At 38.0% G+C, this 17,147-nt stretch overlaps 1 protein-coding gene across 1 annotated transcript in view; it reads right to left on the bottom strand.

Moving 5' to 3' along the window:
- Positions 1-9,676: 9,676 nt before the first annotated feature.
- The window catches only part of MDFIC (MyoD family inhibitor domain containing), a 126,340-nt gene continuing 118,869 nt past the window's right edge, over positions 9,677-17,147 (bottom strand). The window contains exon 5 of the mRNA XM_025873203.2: positions 9,677-11,075. Coding sequence (XP_025728988.1) covers positions 10,999-11,075 — 77 coding nt within the window. The 3' untranslated portion in view covers positions 9,677-10,998. The remainder of the gene's footprint in view (positions 11,076-17,147) is intronic.

Here is a 17,147-nt window from a genome sequence, read left to right as displayed (position 1 = left end):
TTTCTCTACTAAAAAAAATTGTATAATATTTTAGTATAATGCTATGATTATATTGGCTAGGACTTTCAACAGGAATAAACAACTTTGATGGTTAGGTTGGTGTTTACTCTGAAAATACTGTTATTGTATGATTGAAATGAAATATAAATGTCACTTACCATATAGAATCAGTTTCTGAAATTTTTATTGCCTCGAGGTTGAAAATTTGTGGAAGTCTGAATAAGTGCAATCCAAGGGTAGTAATTATAGTGTGAACATCCAAGACTCCTTTTGCTCTCATGAACTGTTCCAAAAAAATAGAATTCAATGCTAGCCTCACGTGAGACATTCTGTTGCATTACTCAGGGTAACTTTCAACCAATGGATGTATTTTAACTTTATTAAAAAATTCTGAATTCTTGTTTCTCTTACTTTTCAAATGTCATACATTTTGTGGTGCTTTCTCATTAATGTTGTTGTTTTTAAATGGGGCCCGGAGACTCCTGATCTCAGCAAATATCTTGGTGAATACGCTTTTGCTTTGGGGCAAGTACAACTTAATATTCATAACTCTTGGAATGCAGAAGCAAAACGTGAAGAGAATCATTGTGATTCCCAAGCTTTAGGTATTGGGGCTAAACAGCTGATGTGAACAACTTAGGGGATTAAAAGTATCGTGTAAAAGCCAAAATCACTCTGAGTTTCAAAAATCCAGGGAAAGGAAAACTCTACTACTAGTTGACATTTCAATAAAATATGGCTAAGAAGAAAATGCCATGTATCAGGATATCTCAATGGGCTAGCTTTGAACAAAACAATAAAGCAGAGACAAAGAAGTAAAATAAAAATATATCCCAGTGATAACACTTGAAATCTGAAAATCAATTAAGGCAATTTTGAATAACACAGATTTAGTAATTTGAGACGTTCAAATGAGAACCAAGTAAGGTGCATGAGTATATTAGTACTTCTGCTTACAAAAGTTTATTGCTTTCTACCCCCCAACAGTCACCAAAATCATTGAAGATGTCAAGGGATTCTAAAGTTCATTTTTTGTGCGGCATGAAGTTACTATTTTGTAGTATGCATCACAGTGCACAGCATAAGCAAGGACTGTAAAGTATTCTTAGACTTTTAGGGATATGGGTAAAAAATTTTTTCTGGGAAAGCCCCAAATTTGCTCCTATTTTTAAGTTGGTATACATTACTGCAAATTAAGAAGTATCAAAAGATATAGAAATGTATATTTCTGTCTCTGTTCATATGTTTTTGTATTTCTGATAATATTGGTCATGTACCATTTTACATAATAAATAAGATCATACACCATTTGTAAATTCATATACTGAGAATGAGACAAATAAATAGACTGGTTATGCTGGAAAAGAGAACAGTGGAATAGGTTTATCAGTATTGAGGAGAAAAGATAACTTTAAGATTCCTAAGATTATTCCCTCATAGTATACATCCCACCCCAATCTGGAGAAATTTGAACTAAGAGTAAATAGGCAGACTTACCCCAGTTTCCCTAAATTAGTGTCCTTAAAGTAGGGACATCAACAAGGGCAACAAATAAAGACTTCAAAATATAATCAAGCAAAATAATGAAGAATTGAATTGCAATTCCAAAGGATGCATTATAGTCTAGGAAAATTTTCGACAGCAATCTACACTAGGAAAAGTCCTGATGAAGTTTTAAACTTTGGAGGTAAAGAACTCTTTAGTCAAACAACTAAACAACTGTTTGGCGAGGATGTGGAGAAAGGGGAACTTTCTTACCCTGTTGGTGGGAATGCAAACTGGGGTAGCCACTCTGGAAAACAGTATGGAGGTTCCTCAAAAAGTTAAAAATAGAACTACCTTATGACCCAGCAATAACACTACTAGGTATTTACCCAAAGGATACAAAAATACCAACTCAAAGCAACACATGCACCCCTATGTTTCTAGCAGCATTATCTACAATAGCCAAACTATGAAAACATCCCAAGCGTCCATCGACTGAAGAATGGATAAAAAAGGGCACCTGGGTGGCTCAGTTGTTAAGCGTCTGCCTTCGGCTCAGGTCATGATCTCAGGGTCCTGGGATCGAGCCCCACATCGGCTCCCCGCTCAGCAGGGAGTCTGCTTCTCCCTCTCCCACTCCCCCTGCTTGTGTTCCCTCTCTCGCTGTGTATCTTTCTGTCAAATAAAGAAATAAATAAAATCTTAAAAAAAAAAGAATGGATAAAGAAGATGTGGTGTATATATATATATAATGGAATATTACTCAGCCATAAAAAAGAATGAAATCTTGCCATTTGCAATGACATGGATGGAGCTAGAGAGTATAATGTTAAGTGAAATAAGTCAGAGAAAGACAAATGCCATATGATTTTACTCATATGTGGGATTTAAGAAACAAAGCAAACAAGCAAAGGGAAAAAATAAGACAGAGAGAGGTAAACCACGAAACAGAACCTTAATTATAGAGAACAAAAACTGATAGTTACCAGAAGGGGGGGGGAATGAGTTAAATAGGTGATGGGGATTAAGGAGCGCATTTGTTGTGATGAGCGCCGTGTGTTGTATGGAAGTGTTGAATCACTATATACCTGAAGCTAATATTACATTGTATGTTAACTAACTGGAATTAAAATAAAAACTTAAAAAAATACAAATTTCCAGATGTAAAATAAATAAGTCTATTGTATTAACTTTGTAAGATAACAGACGGTAACTAGACTTAGCATAATGACCATTTTGCAGTGTATACAAATGTCCAATCACTATGTTGTATATCTGAAACCAATATAATATTGTATGTCAACTATACCTCAATAACTAAATAAAAGATTTTCAACACAGAAAAAAAGAAAATCTAACCAACGGAAGATGCTTGATTGGAGATGCTGGGATAAAAGAAGAAAGGCATCTGTCAGTGCCCAAAGATAGTAAAGCAATAATTACAAAGGGGAGAGAGAAAGAAAGCATGAGTGAAAAATGTATACTCAACCCCGTTATCATCCAGCTATAAAGGAAACAGAGATTCAGATTTGTGGAGGAAAGGCAGCAGGTTATGAACCTTGTGGAGAAAAACAAGAGCAAGGTCAAGCAAGCAAAAGAAATGAACCAAAAAAAGCTACTTAATGAAATCCTGTCCCAAGAGATGAATTTTTTAAAAAGTTCAAAACTGAGAAACAATGAAACTGACAGAAAAGAACTGATGGTGAGTTTTGAATCCATTTAAATATAAAACAAAGGGGTATAAATGTAGAAATCAGAGAAAATTTGTATTATTGACTTGGACGATGTATATATAACAGTCTGGCTTACACAATTTGGGAGGAATTGATGCTCTGGAAAATAGCTCTTTAGCTAACCTGAAAATTACTTTAATTTATGTTTAGGACTTTTCACTTGCCACTTCCTCCAAAATGCTTTCCTATATAGAGGTCATAAATGGCTGTGTTATTGAAATAGGTAGCTCCTAGTTCTTTAGCAATTTGGATTAGGAGAAGAAACCATGGGAGCATGTTTGAGTGCTTTTCTTTTCATCATTCAGCAGAAAACACTCCATAGAGAAAGAAATTGAAACATAGTTTAAAATTTTATTTCATATGCAATGTTTTTTTGGTTTTTTGGTCAATCTCCAATCATACGGGAAATTATATCACTGGTGATGATAAATTTTTATCTAGAGTTTAGGAATTCCATCAATTCAGTTTTCAAATTCTGTTAAATGTCATCAAAATTGAAATCGATATTTTTATTTTAAAAATAGCATAGTATTGTTATAAGATCATCTACCTACCCTTTCCTCTACATATAAATATGTACCACATTGAGTAATATTCAATTTTATTAATGAATACTTCAGATGGTTAGATTTGGGTTGAGTGGGGGTTTTTTTAGTTTCTATTTTTAATAAATAATTTACAATTAAAATGTGTCATTTTTATTAGGATCTTTTAGAGCAACTTCAGGTTCACAGCAAAATTGAGGGGAAGGTACGATATTTTCCTTATATCCTCTGTCCACACACATGCACAGCTTCTATTACCATCCCTGAGGGATGCATTTGTTACAACTGATGAGCCTACTTGGACACATCATCATCACCCAACAGCCACAGTTTACATTACAATTCACTCTTGGTGGTATACATTCTGTGTTTGGACAAATGTATAATGACACATATCCATCAGTAGGATATTATGCAGAATATTTTCACTGTCCTAAAAAGCCTCCATGTTCTGCCTATTGATTCCTTCCCCCTACCTAACCCCTGGCCACCACTGATCTTTTTTACTGTCTGTATAATTTTGCCTTTTCCAGAATGTCACATAATTGGAATCAGACAGTTATGTAGCCTTTTCAGATTGGTTTCTTTCACTTAGTAAATACATCTAACTTTCATCAATGTCTCTTCCGAGCTTGAGAGAGTCTTCGTCTTTCACTTTTGAAGGATAATTTTGCAGGGTGCAGCGTTCTGTGTTGGTGGTCTTTTGCTCTCAGCACTTAAAATATTTCACTCCACTGTTTTCTTGCTTGCATGGTCTCTGAGAAGCTGGATGTACCTCTTATCTTTGTTCCTCTATAGATAAAGTGTTTCTTGCCCCTGGCTTCTTTCAGGAATTTTTCTGTATCTTCAGTTTCCTGTAGTTTGAAAATGGTATGCTTTGGTGTAGTTCGATTGGTTTGGTTTTTTTGTTTTTGTTTTTGTTTGCATTTCTCCTGCTAGGTGTTCTCTGAAATTCCTGGTTATGTGATTTGGGGTCTGACATTAATTGGGGAAATTCGCCATCATTTTGTTTCAAATATTTCTTCTGTTCCTTTCTCTTTCTTCACCTTCTGTTATTCCTACTAAGCATATTTTACACCTTTTGTAATTGCTCCACAGTTCTTGGATATTCTGTTCTTTTTTTTTTTTTTTAAGATTTTATTCTCTTTGCTTTTTGATTTTCCAGGGTTCTACTGATGTGTCCTCAAGCCCAGAGATTCTTTCCTCAGCACTGCCATCCAATCTACTAGGGAGCCCATTAAAGGCATTCTTCATTTCTGTTCCAGTACTTTGATCTCAAACATTTCTTTTTGGTTTCTTCTCAAGATTCCATATTTCTGCTTACATTCCCCATTGGTTCTTGCATGCTATCTAATTTACCCATTCCAGCCCTTGGCATATTAAATATAGTTGTTTTAAATTTCCACTATGATAATTCCAACATTTCTGCCATGTCTGGTTCTGATGCTTGCTCTTTCTTTTCAAATTGTGTTTTTTGCCTTTTGGCATGACTTATAATATTATTCTCGATAGCCAAACATGATGTGCCCAAGGAACAATTGTAAATAGGCCTTTAGTAACATGATGGTGAGGTGTGGGGTTTGGGGAAGTGTTCCTTAGTCCTGTGATTAGGTCTCAGACTTTCAGTGAGCCTAGGCCTCTGGACTGAACTTCCTAAGTGTTCCTCAGTTTTTCCTCTCCCTTTGGGTGGGACCAGATGGCTAGTGTTGTCTAGAGTTGGGTATTTCCCTCCTCCCTGATGAAAGGCTACAGCTGGCTTGAATTAGGTATTTCCCTTCCGCCAGGTCAGATAAGCTCTGATAATATGTGGGCAGGTTAGGCCCTGGTTTACTAGTTTCCCCTGAGGACAGGCCTTATAAAGAAGAACAACTGTGTTCTGGTGTATTTCAAAATGGTTGCTTTCCTCCTCCCCCTTGCTGGAAGCAGGAGACAATTTTTCTCCGTATTTACTGTGGGAACCTAGTCAAGCTTCTGGAGGTAAATCTCATAATATTGTGGGGGTTCCCGGCTATGACTGTGTCTCCCCTGGAGTTTTTTAACTCCTAGACTTGCCCACGCTGAGCCGTCAACAATTTCTCAGTTATGTTTCAGGTTTCCTACCCTACTCATTCCTATGGAGGTGTCTGCTCTTGAGTCTCTGCTCCGGTAAGTTGTGACTCCCTGAATTCACCTGTCACTCTCCAGTCTTGGGGGCAGTCATTTGCCTTGTGTCCTCCCTTCTCTTAAGACTCTGAGAAGAGCTGTTGACTTTTCAGCTTCTTCAGCTTTTTAGTTGTTAGAATGAAATGGCAACTTCTAAGCTCCTCGTGTGCAGAAATGAAAATCAATGTTATTTTTTAAAGTAATTGTGAAACAAAAAAGTAAAAACTATTGAAGATTAAAATACAAGTAGATAACATAATTGATACCACAGTGTAAAAGGCCATAATTTTTTAATCTATAAAAGAATTTTCCTTGTATTACAAATGGTTAAACTTGTATTTCTTCATAAAATAGCGACTTTGAGACGTTTTTGGTTTCCCACATGTTGCAACTTATATCTAAGGTTTTAATATCGTAATCAGGGATAATATTTGATATTTGAGTCAGAGGTATCATATTTAAAAGTCTTTGAGACACTAATTTCACTTGCCTGACAGCAAATTCTTATCCATTAATTTATTCAAGACTATTCTAATTTACATCACTTCTTATTGACCTGAAATTTACTATTTTCAGCCTACTAGTTGAAAAATTAACAAATGATAGGTTTCTAACATAAAAACAGTATCATCTTTTTTCTTTCTTCCTTTTTTAACCAAGACTTACCCAGAATGAGGATGTTCTTGGCAGTTAAACCATACTTTGCAGTGTGCCTGGAATTCCCTGTTATTGCTTTGCCTATGTCAAATTCTTAAGCCTTCCTCAAACCATTGCACAGTCTACCCTATACCAATTACCATGTGAAGAGCAACTAGACACTGAAAGTAAGTTGCCATCTGTGCGTGACACATGAACCATAGCAGACAAGATCATGAACTATGAGGCAAACTGGTTGCAACTGAATCCTGGCTCCATTACTCATCAGGTTTGTGACCTTGAGCTAATTATTTAACTTTTCTGTGCCTCTGTCTTCTCCTCTCTATAATGAGGATAATAACAATGCATACCTTATAAGGTTGTTGTGAGGATTAAATAAGTTAAATAAGTCAAACATTTGGGTATGTCCTGGTACATAGTAAGCACCATGTGTTAGCTTTTATCTTTATCATGATAACAAATATCCTACTATGACTTATGCTTCTAAAATCTAAGAATCTAAGAGCATATATGACAAATCAGATTATTAGAAATACTGTGTGTTAATTTGAGAATTAACTTAGAGAGTTGAAACAGATTTTGTAACTGTAGAATATAATTTCGTAGGCTGACCATACAGTTTGGATTACGTAGGGCAATCTCAGTTAATGCTTGTTGTCCTGGCATACACTTTTTTTTAAAGATATAACTGATACATAGCATTGTGTAAGTTTAAGGTGTAACCTGTGTTGATTTGATACATTTCTATATCGCAATATGATCATCATAATGTTAGCTAACACCTCTATCACGTCACATAATTATTTCTTTTATGTGGTAAGAATAATTAAGATCTAGTTTCTTAGTGCTTTGAAGTTGATAATACAGTATTGTTGACTATAATCACTATGCTGTGTGTTAAATCTTCTGAACTTTACTAGTTGCAAGTTTATCCCCCTAAACATCTCCCCAATCCCCTCACCTGCCACCCCTTGGTCACCTCCAATCTACTTGCTATTTCTATGAGCTCTACTTTTTTAGATTCCACCTAAAAGTGATACACAGTATTTGTCTTTCTCTGACTCATCTCACTTAGCATAATGCCCTCAGGGTCCATCCATGTTGTCACAAATGGCAGGATTTTCATCTTTCTTGTGGCTGAAGAATATTCCATTGTATATGTATTCACTGCCTCTTCTCTATCCATTCATCCATTAACAGACACTTAATGCTTCAATATCTTGGCAATTGTGAATAATGCTGCAATGAACATGGGAGTGCAGATGTATTTTTCAATACTCTGTTTTTATCTTCTTTAGATATATACTCAGAAGGGTGATTACTGGATAATACAGAAGTTCTATTTTTAATTTTTTGAGGAACCTCCATACTGTTCTCCAGAGTGGCCGTACCAGTTTGCATTCCCACCAACAGTATAGGAGGGTTCCCTTTTCTCCTCATCCCTGCCAACACTTGTTAGCTCTTGTTTTCTTGATGATAGCCATTTTAACAGGTGTGAGATGATCGCACTGCCGTTTTGATGTGCCTTTTCCTTGATAATCAGTGATGTTGAGCATCTTTTCATGTACCCGCTGGCTATTTGGATATCTTATTTGGAAAAATGTCTCTTCAGTTCTAAGGTGCCTGGCATACTTTTAATAGCCTCTCTCTCTCACTCTCACAGGTAAGCCAGTTTGGATGATAAATGCTAAGGATATTCTGTAATCAAGAGGGCAAAAGTATGTCACTGGAAGGATATGGTTAAGGTTAAAACTCAAACCTTTTTAAAAATTACTGTTACCTGATAAGTTGAAATAAAATGTTTTAGGCTTAAACACCTGTTAGCAATTAGTAAGTCATTCATTAGTTCATTTAACAAATGTTTGTGTAGTGCCTGTTTTGAGGATAAAGTTTTGAACAAGACAGAAAAGCTCCCTGCCCATGGAGTTGACTTTTGTGAAAAATATTGATGATAATATGTAAACAAGTACCTAGAATAATGACACATAGTAGGCATAAGCATATGTGCTTTTTAATTGTTTTTGAAATAAACAAGATACAATTGATTTAGGTACATGCTCTAAAGAAAATGAAATTATAAAACAAAGAGAGTATTTGGATGATATACAGAGAGCTGGACCCTCTGGAAATGGCCTGAATGTTTAATCTGAATTGCCTAGATTTGGACAAGATAGTTGGGACCAGCCCTATCCCCACCCCCAGCCCTTTCCCAATGGAGGAGGGTCTGCCTCTGAGCTCAGTTTGAGGAGAAATCAAGTGTCTTTGTCCACCTGGGCCCCAGGGTCTCCATACGCTGTCAGTGGAAGTCCATGGACAATTTTAATTCCCGTAAAAATTGACCCCTCAAATCCAGACTCTCTGGCATCCAGGCAGGTTGATGTCTTTCATGAGTAAGTTTGCTCTAATGCTTGACTTACTGAAAAGGAGAGAACTGAGGGAAGAGGATTTCTCCACCGTAAGACAGACTGGAACTACCTACTCAGCATTGCTCCTCGGCTTGGCATATCTCTCTGGGTACTGGAAGAATAGGCTGTGTCCTTGCCTTCTCTCTCAATGATGTTAACCTCGGAGGTTTTGTATTTTATTTTAAAAGTAATGTGAAATCATCGAAAAGCTTAAAGCCAAGGAATGACATGATCTCATCTAAGAGAATGATTCTGTTGGCTGTGTGGATAATAGATTGGAGAGGAACCAGCATGAATGCAGGAAGGTCAGATCAGAAGTTAGGGAGATGGTGTGGCTTGGACAAGGATGCTGGTGGCATGAACAGAGGAAATACAGCAATTTGAGATACATTTTGCAAGACTTGTTGATGGATTACATGTCAGAAGTGGGAAAATGGAAGAGTCAAAAATAACTGTGTGTGTGGTGGTGGTAGTGTTGTTTTCTTTGAGTCACTGGGTGGTGATTTGAGAGCCTTGCTAGCTTCCAGGGAGCTCTCAATGGTATACCGGTCTGGGATGGGAATACCCAGAGAGGTCACTGTACCTACTCTAGTTCACCATTCAGCAGTAGTCATCATCCCATAAAAACACACGTGACAAGTTCTCTTTGTAGTACAGGCATCAAGGAAACTGATTATATTAATGAGAATTTGAATACAGATGGTGGTTGCTAGGTTTCACCTTTTCAAGAGGGACTGAGAGAGAACTTCCCAAAAAGGGACCTGGGTATGGATCATAGTATCTATTTCAATATTCCTTTAGTCCTTAATTCGCTTTTCTAGTTCAATTTCCACATTCACATCTTTCCTAAGTATAATTTAACATGACAGTTACTTGGATTTAAGATCATAATGTTAAAAATATAGAGCTCCTAGTAAGCAAAATAATCTTGCAACTTCTAAATATGATGCAATATTGACAAAACATGTTGAAGTACCTGAAAAAGGGGAATAGGGATTAACATGATGAATGAGACTCTGTTTTCCCCCCAACTATCTCTCTACATTGCACCCAATTTGGTATTACTAAATGTACCATTTCATCTATCATGCTCTAAGTTTCTTCAATGAAAAGAAAAATCAGTTTTTTCTCTTGAGGAGTAAAGGACCAATGTTACGTTGTTATGGCAACCAAAGTTGCAAAACATGAAAGAGAAGGCTCTTCAAAATTTGCTATAACTTGGCAATCATGCATGAACAATGCCATTTGTTTGAAATGCACTCATTGTTACCTGATTATAATCGACCCCGGGAATGTTCTAAAGAATTTTTAGGAGAATTACTTCCTTAGAGCCTTTTAAAAAATTAACAAGCCAACTATTTATTATGTTATTAAGAAAATTCTTCCTAGCATTTCATTGGATCTAGTATATTTAAATCTATTTTCCAGTAGTTTATGCATACCTAGAAACTTTTATATTGACAAAAGGTATGCATCACTTATAGCTAGGCAGGAGTCTATAGATGATTTATCAGCCACACTTAGACCTATTAATTGGGTTTTGAGTGGAGGGTGATATCAATGTTTTAGATGATTTTTATTTATGGACTGCTTGATCACAAATACATGATTTTCATCATTCATCATGATGAATCAAAATTTCACCAAAATTTAATGATTATGTAATATATACAAAATTGTGGGTCAATATTTGCCAATAAACTCATTCTCTTTCTGAAAGTAGTATTCTAGTCTTAAAATCCTTAGTTTTGGTATGTCTTAAGTAATGTGAAAGTTTTATTAACTACAAAATGGAGATAATATCACTATATTACTTGGAAGCTTAACAGAAATATTTACCCTTATCCCTAATTCTAGTAGCAAAACACAATGGAAATGTCCCCAAATCTAATACAGTAATTTTCAGCTGTGTGCATGGATGTTTTCTAAGCACAAATTTCAGGTCCACATCCCTGGAAGTTCTGATTCTGTAGGCTTGGGGTTGTTCTCTCACACCTCTGTTTGTTTCATAGGTGATTTTGTGCAGCATCGTCACTGTTTGAGATCCTTTGGGCTAAGGTTGTAGACAGGAAGCATCTTTTCAAGTACTGTGAACATGGCTGAGAATTCTGTAATGGGAACATGCAAGATCATTCTAAATATTATACTGAAACTTTATCAAATCTACCAATTCTTCAAAATAAGTCTGAAAAGGATTCTCCTGGACAATATTCTCCATTCAACAATGTTTGTCAATAATCCATAGCTAGAAGAATGCTCTGGGTCAGAGGGACAAACAGGCGGTCCTGATGCAATCCAGGGCCTGCAGCCTTGCTGTTGTGGCTTGCACAGTGTATTTTAATTTGTTTTTAGTTGAACTTAACATTTTAAGATTTATTTGAGAGCACGGGGGAGGGGGAAGGGCAGAGGAGAGAGGGAGAGAAGCAGACTCCCTGCTGAGCGTGGTGCCCCAAGCAGCTCATGACCTGAGCCGAATCAAGAGCCTGATGCTCAACCAACTGAGCCACCCAGGTGCCCCCTAAGGAAACATTTTTAAACTATACTTCAAGTTTAACCATTAAGTTTTTGTTTCTCTTGGAGAAGCACAAGTTCTGGCAGCATGGGGCCTGCCTTCCCACTGAGGCTGGACTGTGCTGTCCCTTCACATGCAGCTGACTTCTCCAGGTTGTCACAGCTCCCATCTCCCAAGCTGTGTGTGTGTGTGCGTGCACACGTGTGCGAATTTAGATATATCCCTACTTTGCCAGGGCCAGCTTCATGGGCATGTACCTATGCACTTCCCCTGGGCCCTGCAAATTAGGTAGCCCTACATAGCCCTCATTCAGATCCATGACCTGCCTGTCTCTTATAGTGATGGGGTTTGCACTCTGGTGTCGGCCATTGTCTTTTTCTACTCCTGAGCTCTTGTACCATTTTCAGGATGCAGCTCAAGTATTTTCCTCCAGGAGGTTTTATCAGAATTACCAGACTAATGTAAGTGCCCCTTTTCTGGGCTCCCAGGGCACCCTATTTATTTCTGGAAACTAATACAACATTACATTGAAAATATTTGTGTTTCTTCCACAAAGATCAAGGATGGAAGGTGGGTGTTGTATACATGGACTAGGTGTAGGCATAGAAAAGGTTGGTAACATGGGCACCTGGGTGGCTCAGTCGTTGAGCGGCTGCCTTCGGCTCAGGTCATGATCCTGGAGTCCTGGGATGGAGTCCCGCATCGGGCTCCCTGCTCAGCGGGAAGCCTGCTTCTCCCTCTCCCACCTCCCCTGCTTGTGTTCCTGCTCTCGCTGTCTCTGTCTCTGTCAAATAAATAAAATCTTAAAAAAAGAATAAAGAAAAGAAAAGGCTGGTAACAGTAGTATGTAAGCCCAGTAAGGGCAGTGACCTGGCCATCCAGTTAGGCATGTGCGCATAATGACTGGAGCTCCCACTCTGGGCCACAGCATGTCTGTAAGATTTTGATGAATATCACATTAAGGGCAAAAGTCTTCGCGCTTAAGAGAATTTGCATGTTAGTACCCAGAGCATAATAAGTATTTATAATTACTAAACTCTCAAAATCAAAAGAATAATACAATTTCTGGGGTATTCTAATAATTGTTCTGTTTAGATTTTCCCCCTGAGAAGAGGATAAAGTGATCAATCTACTTTAGGCTCAGGGTAGGAAACCGTATCGGCTAATAATTTCCTGACTGAAGATTAAAGGTCAAAGCAAAAGATTTGTCAGCAGATGGGTTATGAAACTGCCCAACCCAAAGAGCCCGTGCCTTAGGAATGAGGAAAGAAGAGAGTGGAGAAGGGAAAAAGGTGAATGAGTCCATAGTTGTGATTAGTCGGGGGGATAATAGACCAGGAAGATTCATGTAGAGAAATAAAGTACAGAAATACACCTTAGCTAAATGAACGGTCCTAAGATCCCTCAGCAAGAACAATAGCAGCAACAAAAAGAGCATCAGAGTAAAGCTTAGCAGTTACAGGCAGGGTAAAAGGTGAGTCACAGAATGAGGAAAGTCTTCTAAATGGCTCCAAGAAATACGTGTTGAATTCTTGGTTAAAAAAGCCGGTATCTTTATTCACTCAGAAATAGAAATCTTGTTACATCGAGCTGATTTTTTTCCCCTCATTTTTGGGTCTTGCAAAGAAATGGGAAGAAAAAGAAATGAAGCAAAAAATGGGATAAACAGAAGTTTACCTGGAGCAGTAGATGTCTAAATAGAACCCATAATTATTTTTAGAGTTCTCCATCCATGTGCTAGACACTGAAACACCTTCAGGGATAGATTGTGCTTTGGGGCTAATAGTCAACCATGTTAGTCACGACGCTCTCCCTCCGTGGCCTGGGAGAGCCTATGTGCATACAGTTTGGAATACTTCTCTATTAGATGAAGTATTTTTTTTTTTTTCTGTCAGTTCATTTTACAAAGAGATGCTCCAGTTATAGCTGTTATCTTTAAAGGCCGGGAAATAAGAAAGCAAGACAAAAGTCCAAAACTTACATTTGAACGTGCATTTTTTAAAAGCATACTTCATAGAAAAAGTAGTAGAAAAAAAGAAGAAAACATAGAAAATTAAATGCCTTTCATTTACATTTTGGTACATATTTCTGTAGATTTTAATGACCTAAGTTTTAAAAAACATTTTCCCTTGCTATGCATCCTTCTCTCTGGAAGATTTATGTGCAATTCTGAATATTTTGGAATAATTTCAAAAGATGTTTTTTTCTGGGCTTAATCCAGTGGTCTTAATTGTCCTTCAGAAAAGTTGTATGGTTGGATATGTGCTCCACACTTGGAATGAGAGAGCTTCTATCTACATACTCAACCCAGCACTGAAGAGTGTCCTTTTTATATGGCAGCAAACATACACCTTCTTTGTATAAAACAGACTTCTAAATTTGTGGTTTTATTCCCCATCTCCATCTTACAGTGTATGTGGTTAATTTAATGTATATTTCGTTTAGAATGCTTTTTGTTTCGAGTGACAAAACTGAACTCAAATTGGCTTAAGCACAAGTGGCAATTCATTGATTTGCATTGCTAAATATTCAGTTAGATCTCACTTCAGGCATTACTGAATACAGAGGCTCAAAATATTTTACCAAAAAAAAAAAAAATTTCCCCCTTTCTTTGCCACTGCCTCTGTTTTGACTAGTCTCAAATAGACTCTTCCTTATGTCACAAAATGGTAGCCAGTATCTCCCAAGAACAGATTATTTCCAGTTTCAAATAAAGCCTAGAAGAACAAGCACTTCTGTGCCAGCAAACATCTCGAGTCATTCTGCTTGACCCAGCATTGGCCATGTGGTCATACAGTATCCAGTTACTATAGGCAATGCTGACTGGCTTGGGTCCAAGTTACTGACTTCTTCTCTAGGATCCAGTAGTCAGTTGCTCATGAACGGGCATAGGAGAAGGGAGCTCATCAAGTGAAAATCAGGGCTAGTGCCAAAAGGAGGTGTTGAGGTAAATTACAAATAATCAATATAACATTGTCCCTGTGGGTGTGTCTTATTTTTTGATAAAACTGCATTGATGGTTTGCGATACTGGCTTTTCAAAGAGTAAGTGCTTGGATTAACTTGAAAAACTGTTTTCTAAACAATGGATCTCTACCTGTACCCTGATAATCCTTTTCATTTGCTTTCTTTTGTTTTAATGGGTTGGTGTCTTTCTAACTTCTTGACTTGCATACTATGAGTTTGTTACTTAAGTTAAGGTAAAACCAGTCGGGCAAAAGCATGAAAATCAAGTAGCTCTACAGAATGGATTCAATAGGACAGAAATCTGCACATCTTACTTCAACTCAGCTTCTACTTGCTGAACAATTTCCAGTTGTCATGGGACACAATGATACCAATGGAGAAAGATTTCATCATAGTCAAGTAAAAGGATATCCATTTCCCGTGAAAGATGAGTAAAAAAAAGTGGCATCCTAAGGGAGTCAGATTGGAATCACTCTAAAGGTGATATTATGTACAGTCATGAATGGAGGGCCCTTTTGGCACAAAAGGAGATAAGTTACAAAGTGAAGCTAAGGGGTATAATAAACACATATAAAGTTTCTTCATGGCAATAAGGACAGACCACAATGAGTCTAATGGGAATTACTTACGGAAATGTACATTAAGCTATTTCATTTTATAAACTAGAGTTCCATACCACTCTATCTGCCCTTGCTTGTGAAGGCACCTCTTTAATGTACGTATGCTAACGACTTCCTTGCTACTCCTTAGAAAATAATAAGTTGCTTAATATTAAGAGTAGCCACCCTCAGCTAGGACGAGACATAATGAAGTGAAACAGTTCCTGATTCTTGTACTCAGGCATTTCACTAACAGTAATGATGCCCTTTGTGTCCAAGACAACATGTATTTTCATGGAAATAACCACACAAAGGCCTTATAGACATAAGCTTGCTAAATATCCCTGACTCCTTTTTCACTGAATATTTTTTGAGCATTTTCTTTAAATTGATGCTGTCAAACATCACCAGATCCTATTGTATTTTCTGTACCCCACAGTCTATACCACCACATTTCAGTCTTCTGAATAAAATGTCTTAGAGCAGTGTTTGTTAGATTATAGTCAAGAAGCCAGCCCCTCGGGGCCCAGATGGCATTGCCCGTGAGTAAATGAGGAAGATCCAAGATGAAAAACCTTTCACTTCCCAATGCAGTCTGACTCGAGCACAACCAAGGTTAATTTACAAAACAGCATGGTAGTTGACCCTGATGATGCCTCAACACATTAATCTTGTGTCTAAGTGGCAGGCTGTGTGAAAGACTTCACCTCATCCACCTCATGAAATACTCTATATAAACATGAAGTGAAATTCATAACTTAAATTTATATACGACTTTTTGTAGAGAGTTAGGGACAGAACTGGTAGAGCCAAATTTCCTAGGTTCAAGTCCTGCTTCTACCCTAAGTGGCTTTGTGACCTAGGTAGTTGCTTCATCTTCTTCATGCCTCAGTTTCTACATTTGTCAAATTAGATTAATACTAGAAACCTACTTCATAAGCTTACTAAAAAGGTGGAATGAGTTGTTATATCGAAAGCTCTTGGAACCATGACTGCCCTGGAGGAAAGTGCTACTATTTTGCATTCATTTTTTAGTGGGGCTGCCCACACATCCTCCACCTTTGGTCTCCTGTTTTGGGCCCCTATACAGTTATAATGAATACTACCCGGATAGTTAAAACGATGACACCTGTGAACTTAAAAGGCTGTTCACATGGTGAATCAACCAAGCAAACAGGTGTTAGGGTTGCCGTGACTTGGCTGCTCCTCAGTATGTGGAGAAAAGTGGCAGCATGAGGGGCTCAGAGATTTGGTGCCTGGATCCCCCGTGGACCAGGTCTTCTCAGACTTCTCCAGCTGGAGGAGGGGACCCCCAAGAAACAACAGGAAGGAGGAATGAGTGTGCAATAACCCGTGAGGGACCCGTCAGGTAGAGTAGGTTGACCTCAGCTCCTGCTCCATGTGGGAAGGCCACACATGGTCTGTAGGGCTTTCAGCACCAGTACTGCGCTCTCCTGACTTCTCAGACGCCAGCTCCCAGAACTCGGCTGCATCACACCCCTCAGTGCCAGTCCCTGACCCTGCTATCTGGCTTCAGGGTAGCAGAACTAATCAGCCTAAGCTTGCTGTTTTCCTGCCCATAATGTTTGACAACGCTGAGACTGTGTAACCCCCATAGGGAATGCTGCATAATCAGAGACAGGAGATTCTTCAGGCGAAACCCTGAGAGCAGGAGGGCTGTTAGTCTTCCAAAAACGGAATGCATTGAAGAATGCACCTGCTCTCTCTGGATATTATTTCTCTGCCAGAGCAGTTGGTTATAAAGAGCCTTTTTAAAGTCCTAGTACAGCTTAGCCTTCAGATTAGAGGGAGGCGAGCAGAGGCCACAGGGTTAAGGTCTTAGCCTAGTGCCAGACAGGTGACAAGTCTTCTATAAATGCTAGTTGCAGTTTATTATTCTATTATTGTGGCAGAGAAATTAACCAGAGGGGAAAAAAAATTTAGAGTGTCGGAAAAATCAAATCCTAACAATGGCATCAAAAAAAGTTAGTACTTAAAATGAAATTGGACCACTTTGGATAGAAAGTAAAAGTGTTCACTGCCTAGGCATTTCCTTAGACTCTGAGAAGCATCTCCACTTTCAGCCTCAATCTGCTTGCTCCT

The sequence above is a fragment of the Callorhinus ursinus genome, unplaced genomic scaffold, assembly GCF_003265705.2.
Source record: "Callorhinus ursinus isolate GAN/ISIS: 27379988/994484 unplaced genomic scaffold, GSC_fseal_2.0 scaffold12, whole genome shotgun sequence".
Taxonomy (NCBI): Eukaryota; Metazoa; Chordata; class Mammalia; order Carnivora; family Otariidae; genus Callorhinus; species Callorhinus ursinus.
The sequence above is the reverse complement of the archived record's forward strand: the minus strand, read 5'-3'. Positions and strand labels throughout refer to the sequence as shown.